Here is a 15,994-nt window from a genome sequence, read left to right as displayed (position 1 = left end):
TTTTTTTTTTTTTACCACAGATTTAGGGTATTCTCTGCCAACATTTCCTGCCTGAACATTCACCTTCGGCCCCAGGGGAAATCCCACAGTCCTGTTTCAGGTGGTGCTGTGCATTGCCTGTGCAGCACAGGGGTGAGAGCTGCCCTGGAGGCAGGGGTGGCACCCAAAGGGTGGACATGTGGTGGCCGCTACCATGCCGCTGGTTGCAGATGACCGGCGTTCAAGCGTCGACACAGCCAGCCTGGCTTCTGCTGAGTGGAAGATGCTGAGTACGTACCTCGGCCTTCTGGAGATCCTAATCGTGCCTGATTTATATTGGAGACCGAATCCAATAACTTCTGGAGACTATGTAAAAACACGTAACAGAATCCAAACAATAACAGCACCAAAAGCTCCCACCGTAAAAATCTCTTAGGCTAAAATGGAAATAGATACTTGGAGAAGATTTTTTCTTTTTTTCCTTAACACAAAGATTTGAAAGGAGGGAGAAGTATCACAGATAGGCAATTCTTTTCAGAGGGGCTTCTTTATATATCTCCATGTGAAAGCTGTTGGTAAGGGAAGAAAAAATAAAGTAACGCTCTGAAATAAAATTTGTACAGATGTGGCTTTTTTTGAAATGACATCCCATTTCTGAAGAATTCGATGTAGCCTTTAGTCAGCCTTGTTTCTTACCGTTCTCTGTGCTTTGCATGGTAATTAGCTGCTCGTCTTATCAGCAGTGCGATGCTCCCGGCTATTTCTTCAGCAGCCGCTGCCGTTATCCTCGGCGGCAGCTCCTCGCATCCTCCTGCCAGCCCGTTCGCCAGCCGCACGTGTGTGCAGATGCTCGGCGTTCTTCAGGCTGTGCTGACTGAGGAGCGAAGGTGACGGGCACAGCATCAGAGAGGGAAGAGGCTGGAGCCCACTTCCCCAAGCAGCTCCCTGAGACTTGCCAGTATTTCGCTGGTGGTTCATTGGAGGTTCAGTAGGGCGAGTTTGTTACGACAGATCGCGAAATGCAAAGGGAGGCAAATGCGCTGGGTTCGTTTATGTCAGGATAAATACAGGGTGGCAGCTCCTGGGCTTAGTCGGGAACAGCAGCCTCAAAACCTTTATATTGTTTTAATTTTATTTTTTTTAAAGTAATTAAAATGTTTATTGCACAAGTGCACTGTGGCATGCAGGTTATCGGGAGGGTGGAGGGACTGCTTTGCACAGATTGCCGGCACTGCCGACAGCAGCCTTACGCAGGTGCTGCGTCACGCAGCCAGCACTGAGGCGACAGTCTTTGGATCAGGCAAGTCCACTGATGCAAATAGCACGTCAAGACTTTGTTGTCTGCAGGTAGTGCAATCTCTTCTTTTAATTCAGATTTCAAGAAACATTTACCATCTTTTTTGGTTGTTTTGGGTTTTTTTTTTAAACTAAAATATGACCATGAAGTTAAATTCATGTTGCCAGATTCACGGGCAGTGAGGTTTCCTCTGTTACACGAGTAGAGGTGTAGCAGAGAAGGAAGCTTTTAGAATAAGAATGGGGATTTTTTTCCATACCAACACCTACAGACACTTGTCAGACATACCTTAGGTCCCACTATAACACTCTGCATTGATACCATGAAGAAAACCATAGTATGGCCCCAGGCCATATGAAACTGAAGTTGCTTGCTGTGTGCAGAGCGTGTTCTCTTCCCCACCCTTATTCTAGAAAGTTTGGTATCAACAGCAATGTAAGATCTTTAAAAGTATTCAAACCAAAAATAAATTAACAAATTTTTATTTGGCATTCAAAAGACGAAGGACAAAGAGGGAAACAGAAATTGAGGTTTTTTCCAAATATTGTTTTCAGTTTTGCATATCTTGTCTTTGGTCTTGTGTTTCCAGCTTTTTTTTGCCTTTTGAAAGGCGGTTTGATGTTATTGAGAGAGAGATGTGAAAAGTTTTTTTACTCTCTGCCCAGAGATATGATGTGGTAGGGAGAATAGCTATAGTTTTAGATCTGTGGTAATGGAAAGTGTAATTTCTTGCTGATGAGTATTTGCAGACTTATTTCATTACACTTCTAGGAGGGATATTTAATTTTCTAACAGAAGCTTGTTTCTAAACCTACTCTGAAATAGCTTATTGCCAAATTTACCTCCAGTAGTTTTGCCTTCACACAAAAATAAAGAGCATCGTTTTACCGTATCATCCATGTATTGCATACAGGATAAGATGGCAGGTCATCTCCTCCCTCCTTCTGTAAGAACAGCAAACCTGAGGTCAGGCAGTAAATTCGTTGCTCCGTAAACAAGGCGCTCACGATGAGGGCTTTACACTCTCCACTTTTGTTAATGGGGTAACAAGTCATAGGCCAGGATTTTGGGACGGAGAAGGAGACAATGGAGGGAAACCCATAGGGAAGAGAGACATAAAAATTAGCTGATATGAATTTTAAAATTCTTAAATATCCATAGGTTGCTGTGGTGTTTCTGTCTTGTCTTGTTAGCTTCACTGGCAACATGAACTACTGCACTCGCACCCCTGCTCCAGCAGCAGGAAAGGTGGCACTTGGCGTTGTGCAGCTCCTCGGGGACAGGGCCGAGACCAGAACAGGGCTATCTGCACAGGGCTGCAGCCTCTCTTCGGCATCACTACATCAGATACGAGTAATTCTCCAGAGGCTGACTTTAGAGTGTGCTTAGTTCCTTTCCCTGTGAAATCAGTGGCGTAACTCCTGGTGAACTGTAAAGCTAACGGACTGTGTTGCACCAAAAAAAAGTTAATGCCATTCATTTGTTTAACAGTCAAGGGCCATATTCAGCAAAGATTTAGCAGGAGTGCTTGACAATAAAGCACTTACGATTTTCTATGAATCGGTGTGAAATACCAGCCATAAAAAAAAATGTTCCCTTGCATACGTATGGCTGCCATACTTCTCACCTTGGTTACAGCTGGTAGGATACGAGTGGCTGTGGATCCAGACCTCCTCAGGTCAGCTCGGGCTGGGGAGCAACAGTGACAGTGTCCGGGAGTAGGACTTGCACAAACTGACTAGTGGGATCATTTGGGTCTGGTAGGCACAGAGGTACCCATTTTTGAAAGTGCCTTGGGATTTCTTGGGTGCCCAAATACAGGTGTGGTAGAGAAGTCTGATTTCTAGCTGAGAAGAGCTCAGCACTTTGGAAAATCAAATTGCTCTGATATTTCTCCAGGTGAGCACCTGAAAACTCAGAAGCTCCAGGGTTTTTTTGAAAATGAGAGGCGAAGACCAAGCTCACCTCCCTGCTAGCTCTTTGGGACACTAATTGTTTGTATCGGTTTTGTTTCCATCCCCCCTTCCCACATGGAAGACCTCAAGCTCCAGTCTCCTGCCACCCGAGTTGTGTTCTGCAAAAGGAAGAAAACCTTTCTTTGGGGAGTTGTCAGGAAATTTAGTGTGGTGAAAGCAAATCCTCAGAAAACTAGCCTGACGCGGCAGCCACCTGTATCTTTTGGAGAGCTGCAGGAGATGCCCCTCACCATCAGTACTTCCATCCCTGGTGTGCCCTCTCTTCCCAGTTGTGCTGGGCAGTGCAAGTGAACTGCGGGCAGGGGGCAGGCAGGAAGGGGGGGGGAGGCGGGCATGAGTACGGCAGACTGGTGTCTCGCGCTGCCTTGTCTTTGCTCGCAGAAGTTTGGGCCCTAAGGAACAACCAAGCTGAGTGTGTCTGTGAGGCACTGTCTGGATCGTTCCCATAGGGGAAAACCTCTGATTTCCCCTCTCCAGAATGGCTCCGGAGGAAGCCATCCCATTGAGGAGGGCTGAATTCCTCGGCTCCTTCGGTCCCGCAGCGTATGGGTGGGTTTAGGGTCAGCATTTTAGGAAATCGCAGCCTTCTCAGGGCTGCTGTGCTGCCTAGCCCATGCTCAGTGTTGGCGGCAGTGTTGCAGCCCCTGCAGCTCTCCCCTCAGCATCGCGGGTGCCTCTACCCTATATATTTAGCAACCAATGATAGGACAAGGGGTAATGGATTCAAGCTGGAACACAAGAGGTTCCACTTAAATTTGAGAAGAAACTTCTTCTCAGTGAGGGTGACAGAGCACTGGAACAGGCTGCCCAGGGAGGTTGTGGAGTCTCCTTCTCTGGAGACATTCAAAACTCGCCTGGACGCCTTCCTGTGCAACCTCATCTAGGTGTTCCTGCTCCGACAGGGGGATTGGACTAGATGATCTTTTGAGGTCCCTTCCAATCCCTAGCATACTGTGATACTGTGATACTGTGATACTATACATCCTTAGGCTTTGCGCAGGCGGTGTCACTGCAGAGTCTTTCCTGCACAAAGGTTGCGGAGAGATGTTATTCTTTTCATAGAAATAAACGCACATATTGGATCTATGTACATGCAACAACTGTTCTCCTTACGCTTACTCATAGGCAATATATCCAAAGCAGCAGGAACCGCACCCAAAAGTGGCGTAAACAAAATGCTATGAATTTATACAAATATGTTGCAATCGTATGTGAACACTGCAAATATTACATCTTTCTGTGGTGCTGATGGGGAATAATTTGAGAATTTTAAGCAGTGCAACTTCTCAGGTGCTGGGAAGTCTTGGCCTTATTTTGAAATCGTAATAGAGGTTGGAATATATTTCATGTGACAACCATGTCCTCAAACCTGCTGTTTGTTATTTCTTTTTAAAACACAAACAAACAATTTTCTCATTTTGTTTACAGGACAGTGGAACAGGAGATAACAGCTGCATTGAAGAAATATTGCGGGTAGGAATCCTTAAAAAAAACATTTTTTTCAGTGCCTTTTTGTTTACTCTAAAAAGACAAGAGAATAACAAGAATATTACAATTACTGCTGGTAAAAATGTTACTCTTTTAGATTGTCATCTTTCTAAGAAAAAAGCAGGCAAAATTATTTCCTCGTGAAAAATAATTGAAAAATCTGTTAAAACAACCTTCCCGAGCCTCTGGATTTCACTGCTACTTTGTGCCAGTGCGGCTGACCTTCATGCATGCAGAAGCAGATAATGGGATAAATTATAAACTGAAATATACAATGATGTTTCAGGTTTACAAACCATGCAAAGTGCATGTTTCCATTAATCATGACTGTCAAAAATCTTAATTTTGAAGGGAGGTCTAGGAAGGTCATTTTCCACCTGGATTTAATTAGAATCCATTATGTAATGTCATTATGTCCATTATGTCCATTATATAATGACAATGTGCAAAATCCGTAGTTATTTCCATATTTCATTATTATTTCTTTTATCTTAGTAATTTCTAGTTTATTTTCATGGAGCAAATTAATACACATCCAGACAGATCTTGGCTTGAATCAACTTTGATATTGATTATTTTCTGAGGCAGTCAAATTTATAAACAGTGAAACATTTCCATATATTTTAACTTGTGGGGGTTTTGCTTCTTTTTCTAAACTGATAATTCAATAATTTGCAATGCTTATGAATCTGATATGATGGTGATCGAAATACCAAACAAGGTAGATGGAATGGTAACACTTCCCCATTACTGTGCGTGCTTCCACCTCTTGGATATCCACTACCCAAATATTTCAGAATGTTTATAAACTACCGGGCTATAAATATTTGGCTTAGAGATTAGTAGTGCATTAAGCCTGTTGTTTCTAAAGGCATTTCTCCATTCTCCCTGAATATGTTAAATACAGCTTTTAATTCTTAAACTGGACAAAGAGCTTATCGAAGGGTGATGATGATGGATTGCTTATGACTTCACTGGCAGAGGTTTTACTTAGCTAACGTTTACAAAGTAGGCTTTTGTGGCTCTGAACCGCATATTCAACAAGCCTTCCCCTCAGTCCCTGCTGTTTTGTTACAAATTAGTAGCAGATAGTATAATTCATGAGAGCTTTTTACATTTTTCATGATGCACTAAGTATGTGATGTGATGTGAGGCTTATTCACCCCTTTTTTATGCAAGGCTTTTAAAATGAACAGTCAAAGAAGCTGGTCTTTCTCCTTAGGTTGTGCAATTTGGCTTGTGCAATTAGTCAAACAATGTAGAAGAGACATCGTTCCTTCCACGCAGAGGAACGTGGATATGTAAGAGACCCCAGCTGAGAAGAAAAATGCACTGTATGAGTAGGGATGGTAAGGTGCATCTCCAAACTAGTGAACGCAGCTGCTGCTCTCTCTTTTTTTTTCCCTTGGGACAGTTCCTCCAGAAATATTTTTGCGAAACTTCACGATGAAACATTCAGGACATGCATGGATGGATAGGACCCTTTTGTTTGTGAGAATTTATTCACAAATTCTTTCACTTTGCTTAAAAACTGAATAAAACAACCCACAGCTCAAAAGGCACAACAGTGCCTCCCTATCTGCTGAGGCTTAGCACGGCTAAAATAGCGAGTGTAGTGTTTTCGTCCCCTGGTTCTTGTCCTCACGTGAACACTCAGTCATGATAGGTAACCTCTCCGATCTGCCCATCCTCCAGGTCTGCAACGTGGGTATCACTTTCTATACTGAACTTCCCTTGTGTCTGTGTCTAAAACTACACGTAAATCTTGCAGACGGTTACTCTGTAGCATTTTGAGCTGAAGCTCCTTATTCACCAAAGTGTGAGCCTCAGGTCCAAATTCTCATTCCACATCTTGATTGCTGCAACGTCCTTGCCTTGGTTTTGACAAACGCAATGTTACCCACCTCCATTCACGCTGCTGTGCAGATCATTTTCCTAGCTTGACATCTCGCCCAAAGACATTTGTCTTTACATCTCACCACTGTCACCTCCTTCTCTCGCACATCAAGTACAGCTATTTGTCTCTGATTTTAGGGCCTCAAGTCTACCAGTCTGTGCTAATATACTAGGTCCCACTTTAGTTTACCTGGTGATGCAAGCCTCCATCACAATGTTGTTAAGTTTTATGTCAATTGATTTCTCCCATGCTTCCCATCAGATCTGGGAAGAGCCTTGAACGCTTTCCTAATGAGCTCCGTACCTACTCTCAGATCCTCTCTTAAGAGCATCCATTTTCACAAAGACTGTGGAAAAACAGTGGTGAGGTCAAGGCTATACCACTCTTTCTCACGCTTGAACACCGTTGTCCCACTTGTCCCTTGTAGTGCCTGGTCAGGTCAGATATATCCATCAGCTCTCTTTTGCCCTGAAAAGTGAACTTTCTGTATGAGAGAACTGCTGTGTAGTACAAAGCAGCGCTTAGGTGCTCTTGCAATACAAATCCAGATCAGCAGTAACTGTCGTTACTGATAATTAGTTAAAACAGCAACAGTAACAATGTGCTGTTGCTACTCACTTTGTAAATTACTGGCAGCCAGACTTTCCCAGCCCTCTCCGTGCCCTTTTTGTCCTGAACAGATCCATTCAGTTTTAACACAGATTTTCTGGTTTTCTGAAACAGACTGTTCATAAGGAATGCCATTTCCATGTTTTTGTTGGAGGTGCTATTCACATAATAAAGCCACAGTTTAGCTTCTTTTTGGACAGAATATATGCAGATCCCGTTCAGGTGCCCAAAGGCAGACAATGAAAAGCCACAGGAGCTGCAATCCTTGTGTTCCCCTGAGAAAAGATGGCTCTTTGCTGGTGCACTGAAACATGTTTATTATAGGAGGGGCCATTCTACTGTATGGAGCATCAGCAAAAGGAAGAAGATGCTTGAAATTTATCCTTTTAAGGAACATTGCACCCTAATTTAGCTGTCTCTTGCATAACACAAAGCAGAAAACATCGTCTCTTTCTAGATAGCATGTTCCCTGCACACGTCAGCCTGTGGCTTTTCCAAGGGATAGATACTTCCACGGCATGTCCCTGTTACCCCAAGGGTGGAAGAAAGTGTCCCCCAAGTCTGCTCCATCTGCTTCCCTGTGTTTCCTTCCCCCAGCGGGTGAGAGGAGGCAAATGCTGGTTCGTGCACAGATCTTGTCGCCCTCTCTTTTCAGGGCACGGCCAGAGCCAACATCGGGACCTGAGCTGCAAAATCAGTTTAGGCAAAATCACCAAATCTTATTTTGCACTAAGTGCGACAAGAATTTATAGTCTTTGTGCTGTCTGGCACAACGCAGGGTGCCACGGCTTAAGCCTAGCCTTTTTTGATGTTGTTTTACCAAATGTATGAGAGCTCTGTAGACTTTGTAAATTGACAGATCCTTCTGCACGAAACTGCAGCTTCCAGAGAAAGCCCCCAAGAACTGAGACGCAGAAACGCTTCCAGTCCTGAAGGAGGTTGATTAACAAGACAGTAACCCTGTCGAGATCGGAGCTGTTGTAAGGACCCCTGCTGAGTTTATAATCACTGCAGGAATCCTGAACCTCATCTAACCCCATGCACTAATTTATAGCAACTTCTTCAAAGTGTAGTGACTTCTCTGTCCAGCTGCAGGCACGCACGTCACGTATAGAGAAACTTCTAAGAGAGCCTTCGATGTAAATAACTCCAGTAAGACCAAGTTACAGATGTAATGTCAAATCAAGAGAGAAAGCCTCATTACTTGGCGGTAGCTGTAACAGGCAATTCCTTGTAAGCTTTTGCATTGTTGGTGGAAGACATGGTAGAAAACTTTGAAGTGGAAAATAAGAGTTAAGACTACACAAATATCCTTTATTCCACCGTGCCCGGAGCAGTTGCTACCTGAAGTCCTGAGACACCTCCAAAGCCAACCTATTCACTACCTCGCTAAAACACAGGCTTGCTAAGCAAGATCAGTAATTTTGGCTGATTTCTGTTTGATTTTGTCAGTGTGTGGAACCGTGTATTTTGTTACGACCAATGGGGTTTGGTGCAAACATTTATTTTGCTGTAGTACCCGCGAAAAATGGGAGCAGCTAGAGTCCCGCCTCTCCACTAAGTTAACTGTGGCAACGAATATCGGATGTGCTCTGAGTATATTTGCTATGGATTTAAGGAGAAAGGGAGTGTGTTGAGTGCAGGCAGTTTTTGGTTTGTAAGATAAGTGGTTGGAGATTGATCTGGCTATTCTTACAGTCTTAGCTTCAATTTCCTAGAGTTGCGGTAGCTTTGTTGAAAGGAAACCCACGGGCAAGCTGAGCTTTTAATTATTGAAGATGTTCTTTGTGAATTCCCTGGGGGTTTTTCGTGTTGACATGAGAGGTGTCATTGAACTGGGGAGGGACGGGCATAGTTTGAGCGTTTGGCCTGCAAACAGTGTTTGGCTGCAGGATGCGGAGACAGCGGGAAGCTGATGGAGCAACAGGAACGCAGAGAAAGGGCTGGAGGAAAACCAAGCACGGCCAGTTAACGTGGAAGAAGCCACCTCCCTTGGGATGGCGTGGAGCAGTGGGGAGGCAGGATGGGGTGTGGGGTGGAGGGCAGATAAGTTTCTTTCAGGGAAGATAGAAAAAGCAGGCAGTGAAAGGACTGAGACTCTAGCTGCGAACATCCCTCCCTGTGAAGGACAACTCTGCTTGGTGACACCATCCTCCTGCCCAGGGGTGAGCACCCGCAGGTGCCCTTGCAAATAGGTTGTGACTCCCCGTGGCCACAGGACATCCACTTAGGAAAACATGACATTTTAAGCGTGATGGCTTTGATGAGTAATTTACTTGACTCTCTCTACCCTGTGAAACTAATCAGAGTATGTAAAGCACAGTGATCCTTATTTGAGCAACGTAAAAAAACTGAATGAAAACAGAATCTAATTCTGTATTTTTCCCTTTCCCCACTTGGGATCCCTTGGCTCATTAGCAGGCTTGCTAATTCTTTAGCAGAAAGCATTAAGGATCAACCCATCAAATATTCAGGTTTTTTTTTTCAAACCTGAACAGCCATATGTGCTGTGAGATCAGCTGCACTCCATCAGCTGATTGAATTAAAACAAGAGCAGAGGTAAATTAGAAACTGTCTGCACAAGACAAATCCTGTGAAAACATGAAATCCTACCAAACACACTGTCACTGTGAATAAGCATCACAGTCAGTGGAGCACGTGTCAATACTTAGAGGGGAGAAAAATCAGTTTCTTAGAGGTAGGTTGTTAGTTCAACAACTGTGAACTGCTGCCTTGTAAATGTTAATGACTGTAAGATCCCACTGGCTGCAGTTAAGCTCCTGGTGGAGTCGGACATGTGAAGAATTACAGAACACAAATATGGTAATCAGCAGCATATTTCTAAACACTCCTCTTGCTTTCCAAAGCAGAGGGAAAAGCCTACAGGTGGAACGAGACCCACTTTGCTGCACGGTGCTGGTGCAATAGCCACCTCTGCGCTAGCAGAGCGTTTTTACTGCAGTCTCGCTGCTGGAAAGAATCTGCTGGGAAATTTTGGGAGGGAGGTGAGAAGGCCGCCCTCAGCATGGCGCCGTCATAGGGAAATTCGGCTTGGCTTTTGTGAGTAAGCCCGGTGGGAAACTCCTGGAAAACCTTCAGGAGGAACACAGCGACTTCAGGCGAAAGAGAGGCAGTGGGGGAGAGAGAAGGTATGGAGACTTAGAAGCAGCCCCAGTTTGCTGACACTGCCTTTCTTGCTCAGTCTCATTGAATACAGAAGTACTCTAAAGTGTCAGAACCGTATTAAAAATGTATCAGAGGCATAAAATATCATTTGTTTTCTTTGCAATCTTTCAGAAGAACTTTCACAGCACTGCTTTGCTTTCATTATCCTAAATTTCAGAGCAATTAAAGCATTATTTTGGCTGATGTATGCTGTTCATTGCATTTCTTTAGTATTATTCCTTTTGTCTTTCTTACTCAAATAAATGAAAAAGCATACCCAAGAGTGTTTGGAAAATGTGTCATTTCACCCGAGGCACTAAAACCCAGAAACATTAAGCCACAGTTCAAGCTATCTAATCCAACCTCCACGACTCACTGATTAACATTGCTCTTCCTACCACACCATGACATCCAGCTTGTTTGTACAGTATTTTTTCTACAGCAGTTGCTGTCTGCAGTGATTTACCTGGGTCAGCTTTCCTCCATCCAGCCTGGGTACAGCTAGTGGTGTGGATGGCAGCACCATGGAGCTTCAGCAAGCTCTGCCTGGAGCTTCTCCAGCTTCTCAGTGAGAATTAGCAGTCCATACGGTACCTTGTGCTGCTAGAGCAAAATTAGCAGCAGTACCAGAGCTGGCTAAAGATATTTTGGCTTTGTCCATGTAAGCTGCAATGACTACAGAGGAGGCCTACCTCTGTGCACCATCATCCCCTGGACTCCTCACACCTTGGCAGCTTTCAGGACACACCACCTGTATGGGGTGGCTTGGACTTTCTCTGTGTGTCCACTGCAGCCAAGGTCTCTTTATTACCTCTTTCTCCACCCAAAAGGCTGGGGGGAGATTTCTCACTTTTCAAGCTTTTATCCCTTTTGAGGCTTTCTCAGATCATCAGAGTCTCTCTCTTGAGGTGGTTGTCAGCTTGACTTGTTGTCAGCTCACGAAGAGAAACTGCTCCTGGTTTGCGCACCGTGTATGGCACATCCTTTTTATTGCCCACGTTGTGGTTTTCAACTGTCAATAAACCTTCACGGACAACGCCCTAAACCCAGACATGTAAACACAGCTTCCCTGGCCCTTAACATACAGAGTCTGAGGTACAGAGCACCATGTGAAATGGCACTAAAATACTATACCAACAATGCTAATGTCAACCAACCATTAATTAGTTGTACATCGACGGCCCCCCTGAATTGTCACACTAAGATTTTTCCTGCTGTCACCGTTGTTGAAAACAGTGTCTTCAAGGAGTTTGAGGTTTGAATTACGCTGTGTGTTTAAACCTTGAACTTAATAAATCTCAGTGTCTGAAAAAAATATCACCTTAAAAAGTAAAAAACTATAAATAGTTTAATGAAAATAGGAGATCAAGCTAGAAACTCTTATAAGAGAGGAGTAAGACTTATGACAAAGGCCACTCAAAGGTAATCAGCCCTTCGGTCTTCCAGGTCCCAACGCAGAACATGGAGGCACTTCCTGTGCCACTCACGTGCAGGGGCACCGACATTTTCAAATACAGCAAAATCTAATCTATTTTGAGTCAAATAGGGTGGTACAGAGGAAAGAGACCCATATTCTTCTTAGAACACAAGTAGCTGATGTAAGAAGGCTTTGTGTTAGGAAAAGGCAGGCCAGTATAAAAAGAGCTGGTGAAACACTATCATGCTAACGTGGTGGAATTAATTTTTAAAATTGCTGTTTTGTAGTGAGTGTATACACCCTGTTATTTGACAAGGCAAGAGAGAATCCAGAATGAATTATCCAGCCTCTCTGCTATACAAAAATAATACAGTAAAATACTTACTAATTTTTCCCTCTGTTTAGAGTGTTTCACAGAGCTGGAAAAGAGGCACAATCACCATCTTGTTCCAATACAGAGAAATTATGCCTTGTTATCAATGGCAAAAGGCCAGATAGATCCTCATTTTGTGTATCTCTGCCACAGCTCCTCTGAGGCCAACAGGATTATGCATATTAATACCAGAAAGGATCAGTGCAATCAGTCCTAATGAAAGAAAAATAAAGTTTGGGTAATAGGAGGTACCTACACTGCTGGAAGCCTGGGGTTTGATGCCTTCAGCTGCCACCCTTAGAGAACAGCCTACTTTCTACCCCCTTGGTAAGAGTCACTCAAAACAAAGCGAGACCAAAAAGGAGGTGTGATTTGAGATGACGGCATCCTCCAGTAAACCCTGTGGTGACAGGGGTTTCTTCCTTGATTAAATGGGCATTAACGAAGAAGACTCGTCAGGCAATGCAACTAGATGCTGTTATAGGATATATTTCCCACCCAAGTTAGCAAGCCCATTTCCTTCGCCATGTTTCCAGAGACGGCTGTAGAGTAGGGGAGGGAGAGACGGAGGGCTTCCCATAGTGTGCATGTGTTCTGGGCTGCAGTCTGCAGCTTTGGCTGCAGAACCGGGCAACCATTGCCCCACAGTCCCTGACGCCTAAGGACACAGCCCTGGTTTGCCCTGTGAGCCCACAGGGTGACAGACCTACCACCATCCCCACCTTAAGATGTGTCTCCGAAAACCTGCATGAGATCAAGTTGTGGGTTTCAGGGGCTGATGTTACACACGCACTTCGGCGGTGCACCTTTTCCTGTCCCCTACACTAAAATTTTCAGTAGACATGCTCTTACATCTAGGAAATTGCTCTGTGGTGCTTGATTCTCCACAACTGGAGATGATCAGCGGGAACTCTCCCACCACCGTCACATTTTGGCCTGACCCAGGAAGCGTGAGCTCTCTGTTTATATCTGAGAGAGGCAGCTTTCCTCATCTGGGAGCTGAGACAAATATTCTTTTGTTAATCATATTTAATCATATTTAGGAGCAACACGTGAGTTTGCAGTTAGCTTCACTTGGCAGAAAGGCTTTAAGGAAATTGCGGGAGAAAAGAGGAGTCTGCTAAAAGGAAATTAAATCGCTTTCAAGAATATTCCATTGCAATGTCTACACTAATAAGTAAAATGGACTAATAGCTGTTCTCTTACCCTGAGGCCAATCAGCGTAGCATGGCTCGTGTCCAAAGAGCTAAACTGTCTTACAGCCACGGAGCAGAGCGGCTTCACCCACGCTGCCTGTTGGGAGAGGCCGCTGGGCATACGGGGATATTCTCTGCCGGAGTTGGCCCTGGTCAAAAACGCGCCAGTGGCAGCGATTTAAAGATATCATAGAATCATAGAATTGTCTAGGTTGGAAGAGACCCTTGGGATCATCGAGTCCAACCATCTACCCTACTCTACAAAGTTCTCCCCTACACCGTATGCAGAGCTGTGGGCCAGCGCTCGGGTACGTGGTCCTGTCGGTGTGTGAGGAGAGGTGTGGTCAAACTTTTCAATACAAGGGGCTGGGCTTCCTCCTGCCTTGTGCAAGAACTCGATGACCTCGGAGAATACCGTACGAGCCACACTGCAAAAACCGTGGTTGAAAATCTCTAGCGTTTTTTATTCTGTGTATTTTGGCACCTTTTTGCCATTGTAGTTCGTTGTCCTTGGGACATACTGGGTTGGGTTTTTTCTTTGAAAATGTGAAAGGTAAATGTTTTTGAAGGAAAGACAAGAACATACACAGACATTTGTCTGCAGGATGCAAAGTGCTGTTAATAGAATATTTTAAGAGAGACTGACTGAATACTGATCAAGTTTTCACGAACCGAAATGCCATAGTATCTGTCCTTTATGATTAGCGCTAAATACCATTTACTGTGTATGGTACATTGTGTCATTCTTAGAGTTATTTTGGATTTAGTAGCTTAGGAAGTAAAATGCTATCAGGTGTGCTTCAAAAGTGACTTACTTGGAAAAGACCCAACTATTTCATGTGCATATTATTGATGTTGCCTTAAATGATGGGATTCTGACTCAGTCATCCAAACAGTACCACTGCACAGGTCGTAATGAAGATGGTGATAAACCGTCACATTTCTGACAGTTTCTGAAAATTTAATTTTTGCCAACAGAACTAATTTAATTAAAAATACATATTCCTTGCAATAACATTGACTACACATGAAATCACCCAGACATAAAAGGGCTTACATACAAACTTCAGTTAAAAAACATGCAATTTTATATCGAAATTGCAAGCCTGTCACTTTACCCTCGGGGGAAAAAAAAAAGTTATTCAGAGTAATGACAATAGCTTGGTGGGAGAGAAAGTGGGCTTCACGCAGTAAAAAAGTTTCTCTCCAGCTGCGTGGGTTTTCCACAGGCTTTTTTTCATTAATATTATCAAGTTATTTGTTATTTACTCATGAATGCTGAATAAATACCGAGCAAATTCAAGACGCTATTAATTTTCTTAGCCTTGCATGTACGCATATGTAATGGTTCATTATAGCCCTGAGTTTTCAACATATTCCAGTGTAAATGAGAAGAGCCCAATTAAAAAAATTGTAGACCCTGATCCAACCTTTGTTGACTTCAGATCCTGATGTTGAATTGAGCACCAAAAGAGAAAATTATGCCTATTAAAATGAGTAAACATTTTCTTCATTTATCTGGGTGGCTTTTTTCTGTCAGCAAAAACTATTTTTTTACTAAAAATGCCAACCCTTAGAAACTTAATGAGTATTAATGAAAAGCTGGAATAATTTAGCATGGACAAAAAGAGGGTAATTTTCCTTAGACATTTCGTTAGTACAAACTGAATCCTAAAAGGCCTATTCTCCTTGTGGTTTGTCAGAATAATTCTCATTATAGTCAATAGGAACCAGGTATATGTGCATCAATAGCAGAATAGACTGCTAAATATAGTTGCTGCCGCGGCAGCTGGTTCCCTCTCTTGTTCATCAGATGGGGAAGCTGGAAGCTGCAGCAGCCTCACGGTGTAAGACAGAGACAACGCTTGAAGAAATTTTTTTTCCTGGGAACAGGGGCACGAGCTCGATTTCGTGCTTCCAGACGCTTCAGACTTCTCCCAAACGGATGGATGCTCTTCATCCTACTGTGTTTGGGCCCACCACACAGGGCCAACAGGCGTGCAAGTTCCCCTTAGCCTGAGCAGGCTGCCTAAATTTGCGATATGCATCACGTTTTCCAGGCTATGTGACCACTGTAGGTTCTGCAGTTGTTCGAAAAGAAATAGGTGGTTGGGGCTTTTCCCCATTAACCAGAGAAGCAGTGTGCATGTCTAGACAAAGCAAGGAAAGATCTGCACGCTTTGCCTCGTCTAAATTTCCCCATCGTTTTTTGCTGTCACTCCTCATCTCCCTTGCGTCTTAAGATGACATTTCCACCCTGTCTTCCAGGCTCAGCCTGGCTTTCCCTCTCCCTCCCCTCCTGGGCAGAAACTTCTTTCATCCTCCCTGGTGTCTCCCTGCTCAGAGAGCTGCCCCCAGGCTCTCTTCTCCTAAATAAGCTGCCTTTGTCTCTGGGCCCTTGGAGTCTCACAGGAGTCACTTAGGCTCTGTGATTTTTTTTAAGACCCAGGATTAGTACCTGATATCTTTTTTCTCTTGTCTGGGATTTTCCGCTATCCAAATCTAGACCCCCGTGGAGAAGCAGGGAAAAAAAACAAATTACCCTTAACCTTTTGTTTTCCTTGGGTAAGATCTATTCAGGTGCAGATAATCTTTAG

At 43.8% G+C, this 15,994-nt stretch overlaps 1 protein-coding gene across 1 annotated transcript in view; it reads left to right on the top strand.

Annotated features, from left to right (window-relative positions):
* Window positions 1-15,994, top strand: part of AFF3 (ALF transcription elongation factor 3) — a gene marked incomplete at both ends in the record, with an annotated part of 333,261 nt that overhangs the window by 145,695 nt on the left and 171,572 nt on the right. Inside the window, one exon of the mRNA XM_082488937.1 lies at window positions 4,681-4,725. Within this exon, the coding sequence (XP_082345063.1) occupies window positions 4,681-4,725 (45 nt within the window). The remainder of the gene's footprint in view (window positions 1-4,680; window positions 4,726-15,994) is intronic.

The sequence above is a fragment of the Vanellus vanellus genome, assembly GCF_965231255.1.
Source record: "Vanellus vanellus genome assembly, chromosome: 1".
Taxonomy (NCBI): Eukaryota; Metazoa; Chordata; class Aves; order Charadriiformes; family Charadriidae; genus Vanellus; species Vanellus vanellus.
This window is presented reverse-complemented; position numbering and strand designations above follow the sequence as displayed.